The 18,687-nt window shown below is 39.9% G+C and overlaps 1 protein-coding gene across 2 annotated transcripts in view; it reads left to right on the top strand.

Moving 5' to 3' along the window:
- CCDC88C (coiled-coil domain containing 88C) overlaps positions 1 to 15,122 on the top strand; it is a 126,918-nt gene extending 111,796 nt beyond the window's left edge. The window contains exons 22-30 of one of the 2 annotated variants that reach the window (XM_060756674.2): positions 734 to 920; positions 1,469 to 1,614; positions 2,483 to 2,572; positions 3,465 to 3,700; positions 7,944 to 8,123; positions 9,453 to 9,518; positions 9,761 to 9,829; positions 10,257 to 10,558; positions 12,679 to 15,122. In XM_060756674.2, the coding sequence (XP_060612657.2) occupies positions 734 to 920; positions 1,469 to 1,614; positions 2,483 to 2,572; positions 3,465 to 3,700; positions 7,944 to 8,123; positions 9,453 to 9,518; positions 9,761 to 9,829; positions 10,257 to 10,558; positions 12,679 to 13,704 (2,302 nt within the window). In that variant the 3' untranslated portion in view covers positions 13,705 to 15,122. Of the gene's footprint in view, positions 1 to 733; positions 921 to 1,468; positions 1,615 to 2,482; positions 2,573 to 3,464; positions 3,701 to 4,658; positions 5,098 to 7,943; positions 8,124 to 9,452; positions 9,519 to 9,760; positions 9,830 to 10,256; positions 10,559 to 12,678 lie in introns of those variants that run through there. The other variant, XM_060756682.2, reaches the window with a different exon arrangement.
- Positions 15,123 to 18,687: the final 3,565 nt, after the last annotated feature.

Raw genomic sequence — 18,687 nt, 5'->3', positions numbered from 1 at the left:
TTTATTTTGAAATTTACCAATAGCTGCTGCATTTTCTACCTTTGGCTTATACTCAAGTCAATAAGTTTTCCCAGTTTTTTGTGGTAAAATTAGCTGCCTTGGCTTATAATCGGGTTGGCTTATAATCGGGTTGGCTTATACTCGAATATATACGGTAAATCAAGCACACATTGATTAAAAAATAAAGGGCCATTTGTGGGGTCTTTCAATGAATTATTTTTAATTTTAAAATGTTGCTACTTATTCATAAAAGTAGTTCTGGTACCCTGCAGAAATATGTTTTCAATAGGATTGAACCCTCTTGAAAAGTTACTTGTTCATCTTGGAAAACTGTAAATAGTTGAACTGTTCTGCAACATTCAGGTTGTTAGGAAGTTTATAGAAACTTATTTTAAGAATTTTCTTAAAGATTTAAGAACACCACTGTAATGTTTTTTGTATGAGGAAAGGTATAAGAGCATGTAGTATGCTAAATAGAGCAGAATTAAGATTCTTACTTGGGGGTAGGAGGACATAAATATTTGCCTCTTTGTTTAACATGGCTGATAACCATTTTTGTGGCACTTCTCCACGTTAAAAAAAAGGTGGGTTGTTGTTGTTTTATAAAGGCCAAGATTTAATTACTGTAATTATTGCAGATGGAAATCTTACGATCACTATTCTGTTGTGCAAAACATTGTTTTTGGAGATGTGATGGCAGAAGGAGTGAGGTGCTCCGTTTTCCTCATTCTAGGGTAAATTTTTTACACAACAAGCTCAAGGCAGAATACGAAGGACTTCATTCCCATACTAAGGAGTTGAAAACTTCCTTGAATAACTCACAGCTAGAACTGAACCGTTGGCAAGCTCGCTATGATGAACTGAAGGAACAGCACCAGGCCATGGATATTTCTTTGACCAAGCTGGACAACCACTGTGAGGTGAGATCTATGCAGGTGGCTATCTGTATGTTGGGGATACATTCATTTCACACACAAAAAAACCCCCACTGAGCATAATTTAGTATATAGTTTCCTTAAACACGTGTTTTTCAAGGACAGATCTGAAATACGGGGAGAGAGTGTAAAGCAGAGTGGAAATAAATAGTTGCATTCTTTGCTTTCATTTTCCCCAACCAATTTTCAGAGAGATGGCTATTTGCCTCCTGTATTTCCTGGGAGAGCTCAGGCAGGATAAACATTCAATATTCAGTCATCTTCTGAGTTTCACCACTCTTTTTTGTGCAGAACTTCAGCACAACTCAAGTTGGGCCATGGCATCCATCATGTGTAGTGTAATTCTGATTTGATTTCAGTTGGACGTCATGATGCTTGCTCATCTGAAGTGGATAGGGCTCTTGTTAATGGGTTTGGCATTCAGTAGACCAGCAGCCAGTCTAACACAGTGCTGGTGCCTGGCTTGGTGTCTTCTGTTGGCCAGTTAGATTGTGCAGGCCAAGAAATTCACCTGTGGCATGTCTGTTGAATAGCTGCTTGCTCGACTGAAAGGAAACTTGGAGGAAGAGAATCACCACCTCCTAAGTCAGATCCAGATGTTGAGTCAGCAGAACCAAATGTTACTGGAGCAGAATATGGAGAACAAGGAACAATATCATGAGGAACAGAAGCAATATATGTAAGAGAAGTCCTTTCGTTACCTGTTTATTTTGCTGTCATTGTGATGAGTGATCAAATAACAGGGTTGAGAAAACTAGAAAACCTCAGTAGATCTCTATTTCAATTGCATTGTACTGAGGCAGCTAAAAGGCAATTCAGAATGTTTTCTGATAAACTATTGGATTGCTTTGCAGAGCTTTAGCACACAAGGTGTTCTGTAGATTCGGTCTAATGAAATATTATTTCCTATGTGGAAAATGCTGTTTTCTGCTCATAAATTATTCTGTACACAAAATTTGCATATAGATATTTGCATAGAAAATGGCACAAACAATATTTTTACCCAGGAATATTATTGTCTGCACAAAAGAACTTGCTTCCTGACATAAAATTATTTGTTCAGTGCAAAACATTTACATATTAATTTTGTGCACAATAAGTTTCAAACCAAAAATTCTTGTCAACCCATGATTTTTCTCAGACTAGAGTTAAATTGCTGGACTCTTGGACTCTGGTCAAACATGACACTGATATTGATTTCATCCATCTGTATGAATAGTTCTCGGAAACAAACAAGCGACATGTTGTAATGACCGACGCCTTTTAGAAATGTTATTTACATTTCTTCCCTTTTTTATGTGTGTAATAAAATAGCTTGGCAGTTATTCTATCAATCAAAACTGCTAAAAAGCTTAATCATACTGTTGATTACATTTGTTATCTTATGGATGTTACTTAAGAAAAAAATCTTCATTGCATCAAGTTTTTCTTTCAGGAATGCAGACTTTTGTTCTAGAAAATTCTGCACATTCAAATTAGTTAATTGCACCCATTTCCAGCAAGTAGCACCCTTCAACTTATTTTTCCTCTGCTTTGGCTTTCAACAGTGATAAGCTAAATGCCTTAAGGAGACACAAAGAAAAACTGGAGGAGAAAATAATGGATCAGTATAAGTTTTATGATCCAGCTCCAAAAAAGTAAGTTTTGCAAAATAAAACTGCACATGTACAAGTTAGTTTTGCATGAAAATAACTTGTATACTCTCCCTCTGTAAGAAAAAGGTTGTAATTGACTACATTCTCTTTACTAAACAAATTAAACTTTATTGAAGCTTGGGCAGGAAACCAAAATACCCATGGTTATAGTTGCTTATTTTCATTTTTCAAGCAGCTCAATAAAACAGGAGTTCCCCCTTTAGCTTTTTTTCCTTTTGCATACATGTCAGGAAATTGTGGTTAATGGCTTTGGATAAGCCAAGATATAGAACTATGATTTTATATTGTGTCATTTTCCAGCATTATTAAACATTCCACAGATATATAAGCCCCATTGGCCTAGTTTCCAACAAATCTCTGAGGATGCCTGCCATAGATGTGGGCGAAACGTCAAGAGAGAATTGACGGGAACATGGCCATACAGCCCAGATAACTTACAGGAAGTCATAATTGTACATATTTACAAATGTGTATAAAATGAGAAATTACCATTGAAGGATGAGGAATAAGTGACCCTCCAAATATTGCACTGCACCTTTTATCAGCCCTCAGCATCATAGTTGTGTCATAAGAGAATGCAAGTTTTAAACATCTGTGGTGAAGGCTGAAACATCTAGACACCAACTCTCCCTCCTATAGATAGTGGAAAATCTCCTAATTTGAATCCTAGGGAACACTAGTGAAGGAGTGAAATACACCCCAACTTCTACTGAATCTAAAACTCCCAGTTTGTTACCTCCATTATGCTTCATCAGTTTTAGATACTGTTCGTTGGTGAAAATCTAGAATGTTTTGGAAAGTGGTCAATGTGCTTTTAAAAGCTTTTCAGAGTTAAATTGCTGATTGTTCCCTTTGTAAAATTCACCAATAATAGGAAAAACCACTGGATTGGAGCCAAAGCCTTGGTTAAACTTATAAAACCAAAGAAAGAGACTACGAGAGAGAGGTTGAAATCTTCAGCAGAGAGCCCTCCGTGGCACTCTGACAGCACAGAGACAGCAGGATCTCCCCCTCCTACACAGCTTCCCAAGCAGGAGAGCCTGGAAAACACATCTGTAGATTCCAGCTCCATGGAAGAGAGAGAACAAAACAGTGGACCTATGAGCAAAGGTAAGCAGTGCTCCACTAAATGACTGATTGGTCAAAGTACAACAGACATTTCATGTTAGATTACTGTATTCTAGATGTCTTTACTAATGGTGTGATCCACCTTCTCCCCATTTTGGAAGCTCAAACAGACATAGTCTTCCTTTGTTGGGAATATCTAATTGAGAATTTACTGCATACTCAACAGTCAATAATAGGATTGGCCCACCCATGATACTGGGTAAACCCTTCAACTCAGGAAGTGAAATGTACACCTCCCTAGAATACCCAAAATAGCTAGTACCCCCAGTTCAGATGGCATAATGCACAAAAGACAGATGCTCTGTGGTCTTTTTAGCATTACTTACTACCAGGAGAAGAAACTTGAGAGCAGTTGGGCAATATGCATCAGCATCCTGAATAGGAGCAAAGTTTTAGCAAACCTTATCCTGGAATCCAAATACAATTCATTTATTTTATGTGCAATCGTATAAGAATCTGGGTTTTATCTTAATCTCTCCACAGAGTGCTTCCCAGGTAGAACACACTGTAAATATCCCCGTCTCATAGTTATTACAATCTGTTTTTCAAGAAAATAATGTTTTATTTGAAAGCATTGCAGAATATAGTAAATCGATGAAAAACAAGCATATCTCAACCCAGAATTCTGTGAATTGTTGTTTTTATTTCCTGCAAACCCTTGATAAAGAATTGTGCATTAAGATTCCAATTTTTAAAGTATAGTCATGTAGGGAAGGGAATAACAAAGATGCCTAATACATGTATGAACATACAGTGTCTGTTCTAATCATACACACTAGAGGGTGATGCTGTGCTTTGTTCTTATCTAATCCCTTAACCAATTTAGTAGTTGCTGTAGAAACAATTAGCCCTTTTTATGTTTAGATGTTTGAAATGCATTTTAGTTATTTCTGTTACCTTTTTTTTCTTCTTTTCGGGATCTCTGGGTGATAACAATTAGCTGCTCAACGCAAAAAGATTGCCTTTTTGAGAAGCACCAGCAAGCCCAAAGAAAAGTCTCCTAAGTCTCCATCGAATCATCCATCTCTCTCTAATCGCCTCTGGTTCTGGTCGTCTTCTGACATCCCATCCTCTTCTAATGAACCACTTTCTTTCTCGGAATCGGGGGATCCCTAACACCTCTCTTCTCACTTATTTTATGCTTTTCTGTTTTGTTTTTTTAATGGACCTTAACCTGTCTACACACTAAATTATAGATATTCATCATATTACTGTCACAAACTAAATCCAAGACCAGATCAAGTCAACATGAACTACATTTTCCCCTACCCTTGAGGTGAAGGCTTTTTTATTGTGTGATCGGGAACATTTCATCAGAGCAAGTGCACTTTATTGAGACCCATGTCATCAGGGCCCATATTTGTTTACAATATTGGTGATGGTGCCCATCTTAAGTAAGTGAACTTGCTGTGTGCTTCAGTGGTGTTTAGCTGTTGCTGCTGTGCCTCATGTCCTGTCCCAATGTGAAAACAAGCTGTTGCTGCTATGTTGCAGGCAATTTGTTCTCCTGAAAAAAATATATTTGCATGTTCTGTCTAAAGGAATCATTACAGCCAGCTAAGGTTTTGTAGTGCACTCTCTTCCCTTTTGACTCAGTTTTGATAATGTCATGATATAGGCATGAAGATGCAGAGGCACTTATCTCCTTGTTTGGGATAGTTAGACATCTTAACCCTCATATAATTTGATTATTTATTTATATCCTACTTTTTCCCCAGAGAGGGACTCAAAACACACACACCGTATATAGCAGTGGTTCCCAACCTTTTTTTGACCAGGTACCACTTTCCAACATTGATACCAAATGGGGCAGAAAGGAGCGGAAATAAAATAAATAAAATAAAATAAATTCATAAAGAGGAAGGATGTTCTCGGACCTGATTTTCATTCTTGCGGCCCACTGCTGGACCACAGCCCACAGGTTGAGAACCACCGGTATATAGTCATGTATAAATTAACCTCATCTATAATTTGAGGGCAGATTTTGGGGCCAAAATTATGGATTTTGATGTGACTTGCGGATAAGTTGGTCATTCTGCACAGAAAGCACCACTGCTTCCTTGGGCCCCATCTATATAAGCCATAAAGTCTGCTTTGAACTGGATTATATGGCAGTGTGGACTAATATAATCCAGTTCAAAGCAGTTAATCTGCATTTTATCTGACAGTGTAGAATGGGGTCTTAGAGGAGCAGCCACCTTGGCATTTACCACTGCCATTTTCCCACCCAATAATTCAAAATAGCCAGTATTAGCATTGCAGTGGAGAAAGTAGAGGCTCTCTTTGAGGCGCTCTACGGATGGACTAAATTCTTGCGTTTTGACACTCCACTCAGAGAAGAAGGGGATTAGTTTTGCTTGACAAGAATTATGGGTACTTACAGTGACCCATAGATAAGTCAGCCCAGGTTTTTTTGGATTGATTTTTTGATTAACATTTCTGGACTTATACATGAGTATATAGGAGGCATGGGCAAACCTTGGCCCTCCAGGTGTTTTGGACTTCAACTCCCACAATTCCTAACAGCCGGTATTGTGGGAGTTGAAGTCCAAAACACCTGGAGGGCCAAAGTTTGCTCATGCTTGCTATATATAGGTTACTTCATCTGTTTGTCTCATTATTAGAAAATACCTTTTGAGCTAATGTCATAGAAAAGTGCAGTATTCTGACTTCAGTAGTGAGAGTACCATCACAACTGTGCAATGAGCAAGCAACTTTGCTTCTGTGCTCGGCAGTGTTAAAACTACTTTGCAATTCAAAATATGACCAATCTTACAAATGTGCCCAACAAGCAGTGTTATTAACTTGCCCTTTGGTTTTTCCTTTCCTTCCCTAAGTGCAATAGTATATATGGTACATTATTATTATTTTATTTTCCTGGGTCTATGGAGAGCCTGGCTCTCCAGTGTAAATGTTTCAGTAGGGAATGGGTTAAGAGTGGATACTTCCACAACCTTTTAACCTTAGATATATTAGATGAGGTCCAGCAAAGTTTCCTGCCTAGATCACGTCATTCTATCACTGTAGGATATCCTAGTTCATTTTCTGCCATTGCACCATACACTCACCCAGAGATAGTCTTTGATACACAACCTCCGATTCTTTCCTCACCCTTTCTTCATATGCTTTGTAATTAATCTGTGTCTTTACTACTAATCTGTCAGTCTGTTGTTTGCACTAGCCATTTGTTACTTGTGTCACATCTTATTTATTTCTCAGGAATGTAGTGCCTTTGTCAATGAAGAATCATTTAAAAAAACAGTTGAAATGTGAAAGCTTGCTTCTCTTCAAAGCTCATGTTGAAATACTGAATTTGCATATTTCCCCCCGTTTTTCCTTTGGGAGCCTTAAGGCTTTCAAAGCCCTGAATTATTTAATGAATTCTTCCTTATTAGTATGTCAAATAACTTTTGCAACTAATGGTTTAAGCAGCAGCTTTAATTTATAAATGAAAATCTCAGCCTCAATGATAACATGTTAAAAACATGCTTTCTCACTAGAGTAATCCATCATAGATCAAATCCTGTTTGTTTCATGTCATAGTTTAATTGTCTTTGATGATTACATCCAAAATGGGCCTCTGGTGGTGCAACGGGCTAAACCCTTGTGCCTGAAGTACTGCTGACCAAAAGGTCGGCAGTTCGAATCCAGGGAGCAGGGTGAGCTCCTGTCTGTCAGCTCCAGCTTCTGATGCAGGGGCATGAGAGAAGCTTCCCACAGTTGTCCCCTGGGCAACGTCCTTACAAAAGGCCAGTTCTCTCATACCAGAAGCGACTTGCAGTTTCTCAAGTCGTTCCCGACACACACAAAAAATACGTTCAAGGAGATACCATAAATGCAATATGATCCTTCACTTGGGTTTTCTCTCAGGTAAAATAAGCAAAGGCCAGGAGTCTCGGAAGCATTTCAGTGGCATTTTCCCAACCCATTGTTTCTGTATGGCCATTCTCTTCCATAATATATGATAGAAAAGTCTCCCTTCTTTTGCTGGCATTCATTAGCTACCTACTGCATAGTTTTGTTGCAGAATTGGATGCAAACATATATATAATCTTTGATAATAGACCTTAAAGAAACAGCTTGCACAGTAATGCATCTTATGTCTGATTGTTATGTGTCTGCTTGCTGCATTTATAAGATAATGAAAGGATCTGAGCCCAGCTTTGTGGTAGTTTATTGCCTTTCTCTCTTCGTTTTTCCATCTTCTGCCACTCTGAATTAATAGATTCAAAGCAGAAGAGAATTTCTCATTATGGAGGCAGCAGCGACCACGTTGGAAATGCAGTAGACTCTACTATCAAGCAGTGTTATGTGGAGCCAAGTTCCAGGACTTACTCTGCTTCATCCACTTACTTGGCTGTTTCAACTTCTACTCCCACATCTAGGCTACAAAACAGACCCAAAGGTATGTCAGAAATATTAAAAATTAATTAGGTACCATTTTTTAACTACAAAAATGTGAGTCAAGCATTGAAAGGGTTAAATGGATGCAAAGACTCAGCAGAAGCTGCGGTTCAATATAAGCAGGTATGCCTGTAGCTTAGTAGCCCTCAGTCTGAGTTAACCCTCAGTATTAGCAGACCTTAGTCTGTGAGAGTGCTCAGTGTGAGAAGGCCTCAGTGTTAGTTCACCCTCAGTCTGTGAGATGTCTCTGTGTGGGAAGGGCTTCTGTGTTAGTAGGTCTCAGTATAATAAGTCCTCAGTATTAGTTTGCCCTCAGTTTGTGAGAGGTCTCTGTGGGAGAAGGGCCTCAGTGTGTTAGTGTGTTAGTAGGCCTCAGTGTAAGAAGGCCTTATTGTTAGTTCGCCTCAGTGGGAGAAAGGCCTCAGTGTTAGGTAGGCCTCAGTTTGAGAAGGCCTGGTGTGAGAAGCTTCCGCAAGAGAAGCCCCAGGTTGAAGGCCATCGTGTGTGAAGCTCCAGTGTGAAGGTTGCTGAGTGTAAAAAGCTGCTGTGTGAAACTCCTGTGTAAGATAGGTGTGAGAAGAGGCTCTGTGAGAATTAAGCTATTTATCTGCATGAGAAAGAAGCCCAGCGTGGAAGCAAAGAAGGAAGTGTTAAGAACTTCGTTCGTATTATGGAAACCTTGTTCTTGTAGATAGTGCAACCATATTATTTTGCTATAAAGAAAAGCCTCCTATGGAAGAGATAACATTTGTCTCTCTGGTTTTTTTTGTTTTTGTTTTCCTTTTTATCGCTTTGGGGTGTTAGTGCTGGGTCATGCTCCTACTAATAAGTTACTCTGCTGTACATTTATAAGGAGGGTCTTTTGTTAATAAGCCCACTCACCCAACAAGGTATGTGGTGCATCTAACCTCACTGGGACTCTTGCTCCAGTTGAATCTCATGGCCATCTCAAGGGGTTTGGAAAATGCAGCATGTAGGCTGCTTGTGGCCCCTGAAATGCATTTGTGGCACCCAATGGCCCCTGGTTTCTTTTTATTTTCAAAAATGATTTCAGATTTTCTTAAATTCAGAGCATCTGTCCACCTGATGCAGGAATAGTGGGCTAATTTTCCAGTATCTTTCCCAGTCCAAAAAAAACAACAACAACCTTTCTTGGAGGCAAAATCAAGGAGGACACTCTGCACGCCAATGGAAGTGCAAGAGGCATTTCAAAGTGCTTGTCTTTGTTGCAGCTGTTTCATTTTTGAAATACAATTTTAAAATCCAAGACTAGGGGCAGCCCTCTGCATTGTACTGGTTCCCTTCTAAAATCTCATATTGTTCTAATCAGGTTATAATTCGGATGGTGATCTGTGTGAAAATTTTCCCGAGGGAGAGCTTTCTAACAAGCAGCACAGTAAGTGAATTACTGTTACCGCCCCCCCCCCTTTTTTGTTTATTTGTTTTGTTTTTTTTTTGTTTTTCACCCTTGTACATTGGGCTGCTTTGGGACAGAAGAAATCAGGAAAGCCCTTTCTGCAAGTTATTTGTTTTCCAATCACTTTTTCTAAAGCGGTTGTTTTCCTTCTTAACATGATTCAGTCTGGATGATAGACTCCTTTTAGATTATTTGATGGCCCCTCTCTTTGTAATCCCCAGAATCCAGACCCAACAGTTTAGAGAATAGTGAAAATGTATCCACTGGAAGCTCACCTCGAAACTTGAAAGGTAAAAGCTTTATTAAAATTATACATTGTGGCATGGCATAGTCATGTAAAAAGTGACTTTTAACATCTGCAACTATTATTTTATTTCTTACCCGCCTTTCCTCATGACTTTATGATTTAGGATTATCACATCACATTTGTTTTCCTGGCATCATATGTTCAGAGAGTTTGCTTTGGCCTTCCTCCTAGGTTCAGAGAGTTACCTGTCCAAGGTCACCCAGCTGGCTTTCCAGCATCTGTTACACTAAATCTTCATTCCACTGGATAAGGTCCATACAATGCACTATTCTTTATCACATGAAGTTTGTGTTTTGTTTTCATTTATCTACTGTCTATCTGACCCAGAGTATTACTTGGTCATTAGAAATGATGCTTTATTATAAAACAAAATAAAAAGTGAAATAACTTTGGTTATTATTCTGATGCAGGGTCATTTGACTGCGGTCATGGCAGATCAGAGAGTCTCAGCAGTGAAGATATGGCACTGAGTAAAGACACACCTGGCTCTTCTAGGGACAGTCCATTTTACCCCATCTCCTCACCTGCTGTGGGGTCCAACACTAAGCATAATGCTTCCCATAGCAGGAATGGCTGCTTGTCATATGATATACCTCAGAAAAGTAACCAAGTCCAGGCACGTTCTGTTAGGCACCGACCTGCCTCTCCAGGCAGTGAGATGGTCACCTTGGAAGAATTCCTTGAAGAAAGCAACAGGCTGTCTCCAGCAAACGTAAGGAAACAGACTTCTCCCTATTGGAAGAGAAATACTAATAACATATTAGCATTTTGATAATGTATGGTGGGCTCTAGTTGCAGAATTCATGCTTAATTGAAAATAATGCATTTTTTTGTGTCAGGAGCAACTAGAGAAATGCATTAATTATATTAGTATGAATGGAAATAATAGCGGGTGATTTCAGGGAACTGTAAATGGGTTCCTGTGTGTTAGAAACATCACTGAGGACAATATTGAAGGCCCTCTTTTGTGATCCTTTGTAGGCTTTCCCCCAACCTTCCTCTGGCCACTACATAGAAAGAACAGAAAAATAGAGGGAAAGCTGAAGGTCACTAATGACTATATCTGTGTTCAGCTCCACCATTACATGGCTAGGATTTTCAATTGCTTAGTTGGCTCCTTCCAACCACCTGTGCTACATTGCAGGGGGGGGGGGGGAGCCAATGAGCATTGATAACTGCTATACCCATCAGCAATTTTTACTTAGCTTTCCAACATTTTACATGGCCATCTCCAAAGATGCAAGGAGAAAGTGAGTTTACTTGTTTAATTCATATTTTGTTTTTCTCCCAGTGGGACTCAAGGCACTAAAACATTTGCTATACGATTCACTTAACAGAGAAACCATCTCCACTCATAAGAATGTCTCCAAAAACTTACCAGTTTTAAGAGATATTCCACAGCAGGAAAACAATTGATTAAATTGTTGGTTTTTCCATGCAGGAATGAATAATTTCAACAAACATATCCCTGCCCCTTATACACAACTTCTGAAGAAATTTGGTCCATTTTCCATACACAAATCAATCTACTAACTAATGGAGTGATATTTGTTAAATTGTCAGCAATGCAGCTGTATGATTAGAGGCATAAATAAGTTGGTATGTGCATTGAGCTACAAACTTCATAAAATGAGAAGCTCGTCATTATGGAATGAGAGCTGAGCTACCAGGATCCTAGCTACAAAGATACTAAATGGCATTTATTATTATTTTCCTGGCATGAGTTTTGAAAATATTTACTAAAAAGTAAATGAGTGACTGCAAAAAGCATAGAAGCTCTTTTGCATTCATAGAGCGTTTGTTTTGTTTGGCTCTGTTTTGCTTCTTGTTCTATTTTGTTTGTACTTTCTGTTACAATTGGCTAATTGATTTCCAACTGCCTTACTTAAAAGCTGTGTGGGGTTCACTCCATATGATCTGTGTAGAGTTGCAGAAACTCTCTTCATAGTCAACACTGTCGCTAATCACTTTTCTATCTTAAAAAAAAAAAACATTATATTTAACATTGACCAAGTTACCTAAATCAAATCCATGTTCATTTACAACAGAAGTCTGATTTATGCTTTCAGTGACTGCTTCAGCAACCGTAAGTTAATTTAATTATATGCTGAGGGCACCAGCACATTAAGAATTGGACAGCAGACTGCTAATGTACACCATATATCTCACCACTGAAGCCAGTGGGTTACTGTGAGTTTTCCAGGCTGTACGGCCATGTTCCAGAAGCATTCTCTCCTGGCGTTTCGCTCATGTCAGGAGAAAATGGTTCTGGAACGTAGTCATACAGCCCGGAAAACTCATAACAACCCAGTGATTCCGGCTATGATTCCAACAACACACTGATGCCAGTGTTTGTATTCTGCATCAATACAGGCTGAGCATCTCTTATCTGGAATTTTGAAACCAAAAATACTCCACGATTGTGCACTTCTGCTTTCCGATGATTCAGTGTACACAAATTCTGTTTTATGCACAAAACTATTTAAAATATTGTATGAAATTACCTTGTGCTTATAGAAAAAGACACTGTTTTTGGACTGTGTTTTCCAGAATGCAGACCTGAGAATGGGAGTGCACTACAACTGCTTTTTAATTATCATTCTGGACTGTCCCTTGTCGGTTCCTTTTTTTCTGTTTGGGCAGAGAAAACTAAACATAAAGTGGTAATACCTTTACATTTTAATATTTGGTTACATGCAAATCACTCAAAGCATTGGATTTTGCAGGACATCTTTGATAGCTGATTTTGTGCATATTTATGTTTTGATAGTGATCTAATTTCACATCCCACAATTGTGATTATTTCCCTTTTCCCCTTCCTTCCTTACTTAGGAGACAACCAGTAAAGATGACTTGCTGAGTGATTATTTTAAAAAAGCAAATGAACGCCTGCCTGTTGGAAATCAGTTTTCACATGCAAATAGGAAGGAGACAATGAAGACGCCTACCAGCTATGTTTCCCCAACTGTTAAGATGCCTGGTGCTGATGAAGATGGGAGGCCAACTAGGCCTGGCCACTATGTCAAACCAAACCTCAGGCCAGCCGAACCAGAGCTTTTGGCGAACTCCACAGGCTCCTACAAGCTTCCTCATGCAGCTCACACTCAACCCAGCAGGATCCCCAGGCATGGACCTCAGCCCCAGCAGTGCAGTGCCACAAGCAGGCAAGGCACATCTCTCAACCGTACTTTCAGCTTGGCTTCTGCAGACCTCCTCAGAGCCTCTGGCCCAGAAGTATACAGGCGCTATGACAGCCTGCCAAAAGCTTCCACAGCAGACATCCAAATGAGCAAGGACTCAGAGAGCCAGGCTCCTCAAGTCCCTTCGGCGCCTGCCTCTCAGGTAACTTTGAGAGAGCGACCACAGTCTGCAAAAGTGGTGGGTTCATTGCAAAACGTTGACTCTCGATGTCGACAGCTGGATGTGAGGAGGCTCTCTCTAGCACCTCCAAAAGATGAGAAGTCACTCTTGTTGTCTCCATTTTCTTACTCTCCTACCAGTTCTAAGGACGATCTGAATTGTCAGCCACAGGAACGAGCAAGGACAGGGTTAGAGTCTCACTGTCCTCCTCAATACACTACTTCCAAAATCAAAACCAAACCGGCATTGCGGTCTGGGGAAGTAGCCACAGTGACTCCAGTCAGAGCTGTCTCCAGCAGTACAGAGGTGGGTAGTCTCCAAGTGCCAGGCCCAAGTGATGCCTCCCTTGTCAAAGGCCAGAGCCGATCTCCAGAAAATCACATTCCAACAGGAGTCACTGATGAAGCAAACAAAGGAGTCAATTGCAAGAACCCTCCAGCATCACCTGACTCTCAAGGTGATCAGCAGACTGTCTGGTATGAATATGGCTGTGTGTGATGCTTTCGCCTCATCTCCTGTGACCACTCACCAAGGGATATGTGTATATATGTACTCCACTACTGAAAATAGGAAGTAACAGTATCTCTAAACACACAGCCCATCTGCTTATTGTCTTGCCTGTCTTCTAGATGCTTACCATACACCTGAATGACTGAATTGCCAAACATGGCTTCTTCTAATCCTGGAACACCTTGTGAATAGCCTGAACATGTCATCTTCTTGCACTCTCCCAGGCTCAAGAATTAAGCCGAACCCTTGAACATATGGGATGCACACCATTGTATCTTATTTCAATTCTGCCTTTCTTCATTGACTTGAAAACTCTATGTATGTTTACTGGATTCAAGCCTTATTGAAACACTACTCAGTGCAGCAAAAACTTCTTTTACTTTAAAATACTATATTCTTTTTACTGGTCTATAAGTCTGTCCTTGGGTCTGCTTAAGGCACCTGCTGCTCATGTGCAGAATAACTCAAAAGTAAAGCAGGGTTTGTTGGACAGCAGCTGCCATCAACTCTTGTCAGTGCATCTATCTAGTAGTGGGGGATGGTGGAGGTAGAGCCTAGTAACATCTGGAGGTCAGCATATTCTCTATTCCTGGCTTCCGATTCAGCCCCTCATTATGGTAAACATAAGGGCTCTTAAATGTCCTGGATTTCCCCCTTTTTTGTTGCTCCCACACTGGTGTAGTAGAGGTGCTGCCTTTTTATCTGTGCTTTCCTCAAACACTGGAACTATTGCAGCCTTGTAGTCAAGGTCTCCTTTAAATGCACTATATTGGCGTGTTTACTACTGTGTAGTTAAAATCACATTACATGTGATTTTGTTGGGTGCCTAGAAAATACCATCATTCTGCTCACCTCCTAATGTAGAAAGTTTGTTTGTGGACCGTTGTTGTGTATCTTAAATGATACACAGCAAATTCCTTGAATGATCTCCATGGTTGCTGCAATCCTCACACTACTTTGTCCGACTGGAATGAATCTCACTGTAAAATTGAGGATTTTAAGTCCTAGCTTCTGGCTCAAGTCAGTTTGATGTATGTACAAACCAAAATGCATTTATATGCACATAAAAGGAAAAACTTTTTTTATTGAATCATATTTATGCCCAGTGAAGTCTTTTTCTATTTCATGGGTTTAATTGACTTGCATATACATACATATATATAAATATATCTATTGTGTGTATGTCTGTTTCTATGTTTTTGGCTGTAAATATGCTTTTTTCTTTGTGGCAGATTAATGGAATTGTAAGACTTCTTGGTTTGGTGATTTATTTTAGTGAGGCACAATGCAATCTGTAACTATTTCACCCAACTTGTGGTAAGTGTGTGTGTGTGTGAATGAGTGAGATAGTAGGAATTACATTGTGAAAAGAGCAATATGGTCTTTAATAAAGGCTTTTTAAAATATTTTATTTATTTATTTTATTTATTTGATGCACTTATTAACCGCCATTCTCAGCCCTTACGGGCGACTCATGGCAGTGTACAGTACACATAAAAAGACAGTTACAGAGGCCCAGTATCAACAATATATGACTATACAACAAATACAAACTACATAAAATCCGCTTCGTCTCTTAGTAGAATCATAGCCAGTCTCATCTTCCTTATACCATTCCAGTTCTCATTACCGTAATGTTGTTGCTTAGCACTTAATTAAATGCCCTCTCGAACAGCCAGGTCTTAAGGCTTTTTCGAAAGGACATGAGGGAGGGTGCCTGTCTGATGTGTGCCGGGAGAGTGTTCCACAGCCGGGGGGCCACCACCGAGAAGGCCCTCTCCCTCGTCCCCGCCAGCCGTGCCTGTGATGCAGGCGGGATCGAGAGAAGGGCCTCCCCAGACGATCTCAAGGTCCTCGTGGGCTCGTAGGCCAAGATGCGGTCAGAAAGGTATTTTGGGCCGGAACCGTTTAGGGCTTTGTAGGCCAAGACCAGCACCTTGAATTGGGTCCGGTAGCAAATCGGCAGCCAGTGGAGCTGGGACAACAAGGGCGTTGTGTGCTCCCTGCTACCCGCTCCAGTTAGTAACATGGCTGCCGCACGCTGGACCAGCTGAAGCTTCCGGGCCGTCTTCAAGGGCAGCCCCACGTAGAGAGCGTTGCAGTAATCCAGGCGGGATGTGACAAGAGCGTGTACCACCGTGGCCAAGTCAGACTTCCCGAGATACGGGCGCAGCTGGCGCACGAGCCTAAGCTGTGCAAATGCTCCCCTGGTCACCGCTGAAACCTGGGGATCCAGGCTCAACGATGAGTCCAGGGTCACACCCAAGCTGCGAACCTGCGCCTTCAAGGGGAGTGCGACCCCGTCCAGCACAGGCTGTAACCCTATATCCCGTTCGGCCTTGGTTCTATCCATTTGGTACATATCTTAGAAATACTACATTCATCTCCCAAATAGGTGGTAGGATCCATCAGCTTCATATCCTTTAGCCATTTTACCCTTATACCAGTTCCAGTCTCACAAAAGTGAAAACATTTACCTTTAACATTCAAGTTGACCCCCCAATTTTAAGATTTATAAGAATCTGTTGTTCTGTTTCCCATTTATGCTTTTCAAATGGCATTTTCCATTTTTTTCCAGATATTTCTTCCCAGCCATGCTTCTTTATTTACTATTTACTATATTTATACCCCACCCCTTTCACCCCGAAAAGTACTCAGAACGGCTTAAAAGTACAGGGAGAGTAAAGGCTATAACTGTGTGCAATATTTCTTTTAACCAGTACTCACATTTTGAGAGGACTTCTTCATTGATTGTTTGTTTCTTTGGGGAACCTTGCTTACTAAATTCAAGCTCAATACAGATCTTAGTAACTTAAATTACACTGTTCTACAAATTTTCAGTTTTTCTCCGTTGCGGAAACGAAATGTGCCGTTTCTTAATAAATTTAAAATGCTGAATTCAAATATAATAATTAAATGTGTTAATTGGCTCTGGTTTTTATGCAACAGCTATTTCAATTTTCTCCACAATAGGTAATTCGTTAATATTATGATAATGCGCCTAACCTTACTGCATGTATATAAACCGTGAATATTTACTAAATTTTAGTCAAATTATATTGCCAATAGTTTATACATGAGAAATATTTATTTAATTAGTCTACTGTTTATGTTTGTGCAGCAAGAAACTATATTAGTAGGCCTAATGCAGTTGAAAAGTCTGAAAGTTTAAATGTCGCTTTAATCGTGACTTTAGTTTTTAACCTGTTTACTTCTCTTGACTTTTCTTTTGTATTCAAGGAAAGGATTGCCTCTTACAATGCTCCAGCAGTAGTCTGACAGCATTGACAGAGTCCATTGGCCTTGATATCTTTTTCCATAGTGCTTTATTTACACATGTGTGAAGTATAACTACAGTAAAAAGAACAATGTAAAACGATGTTTAACGATACTGTCTCAGTCTTCAACTGATTGACCCTCACCGTTCAAAAGTCTGGCCTTATATAGGGCTTTCTGGCTTTTGCACACTAATACTGCGTCATCAAACTTTCTAGAATATTCTAGAATCTTCCATAGTGTAAGTCGCAACATACATTTTTTCAACCATACGTGATCACGTGATTGCTTATATCATAAAAACTAGAGCCAATATGTATTTTTAAATGTCATTTTCATTTTCAGCACCCCAAAATCATAAAAGAACAGCTATTTTCAGGCCTGCAAATTTCTAGAACCTTCCATAGTGTAAGTCGCAACATGCATTTTTTCAACCATATGTGATCACGTGATTGCTTATATCATAAAAACTAGAGCCAATATACATTTTTAAATGTCATTTTCGTTTTCAGCACCCCAAAATCATAAAAGAACAACTATTTTCAGGCCCGCAACTTTTTCTCCGTTGAACAGTGTTATCAAAGATCTGGAAACTGTGCCCTATGAGAAGCAGCTTAAAGAACTGGGCATGTTTAGCCTGCAGAAAAGGTTGAAAGGAGGCATGATCACCATTTTTAAATGTGTAAAAGGATGTCATAAGGAGGATGGAGCAGGCTTGTTTTCTGCTGCCCTGGAGACTAGGACTTGAAGCACTGGATTCAAATTGCAGGAAAGAAGATTCCGCCTGAATGCTACTAAGAAATTACTGTCTGTAAGAGCTGTTCAACAGTTTGGTGGAGGCTCCTTTTTTGGAGGTTTTTTTTTTAGCAGAAGCCATTTGTTGAGGGTGCTTTGAATGTGCTTTTCCTGAATGGCAGGGGTTGGGCTGGACGACTCACAAGGTCTCTTTCAACTCAGTGATTATATTCTTCTAGAATCTGACAGGGTGCTTCTAGGTCAAAGAATGACTGAAAGAGGAAGTGGCAGAGAGGTCACCATTATTTATTTCTTATTTTGTTTATCTTATTTTTATCCCACCTTTCTCACAAGATAGTGACTCAAGACAGCAAACAGCAAACATGACATGATACAATTAAAACTGAGCAAATCCATTAAAATATAAATATAAATTTTTAAAAATAAATATTTTGTGTCATGGAACAAAAATTGAACTACATTTAAAACAATACAGCATCCTTCAAAATTCCCGTCCACCCCATTCACAGCAGCCTGCCTCTCCAGTTGATAAATGCCTGATGACAGAAGTATATTTATAGATGTCTGCAAAAGGCAAGCAGAGATGGTGCCATCCTGGTCTCTCTTAAGAGGGGGTTCCAGAGTCTGGGAGCAGCCACCAAGAAAGCCTTTTCTTGCCCTTGTTCTCACCAAGTGTGGTGGGACAGAGAGAATCATAGAATCAAAGAGTTGGAAGAGACCTCATGGGCCATCCCGTCCAACCCCCTGCCAAGAAGCAGGAATATTGCATTCAAATCACCCCTGACAGATGGCCATCCAGCCTCTGTTTAAAAGCTTCCAAAGAAGGAGCCTCCACCTCAGAAGGCCCTTTCCAGATGATTGCAGAGTTTAAGCAAGTTCAAACATCTGAATGCAGAAGTTTGCTATCTGTGCTGAACATCTTCAGGTTGGCATTTTGGT

Source organism: Anolis sagrei, chromosome 1 (assembly GCF_037176765.1).
Source record: "Anolis sagrei isolate rAnoSag1 chromosome 1, rAnoSag1.mat, whole genome shotgun sequence".
Taxonomy (NCBI): domain Eukaryota; kingdom Metazoa; phylum Chordata; class Lepidosauria; order Squamata; family Dactyloidae; genus Anolis; species Anolis sagrei.
Note: the sequence above shows the minus strand (reverse complement) of the source record. Positions and strands in the feature narration are given on the sequence as shown.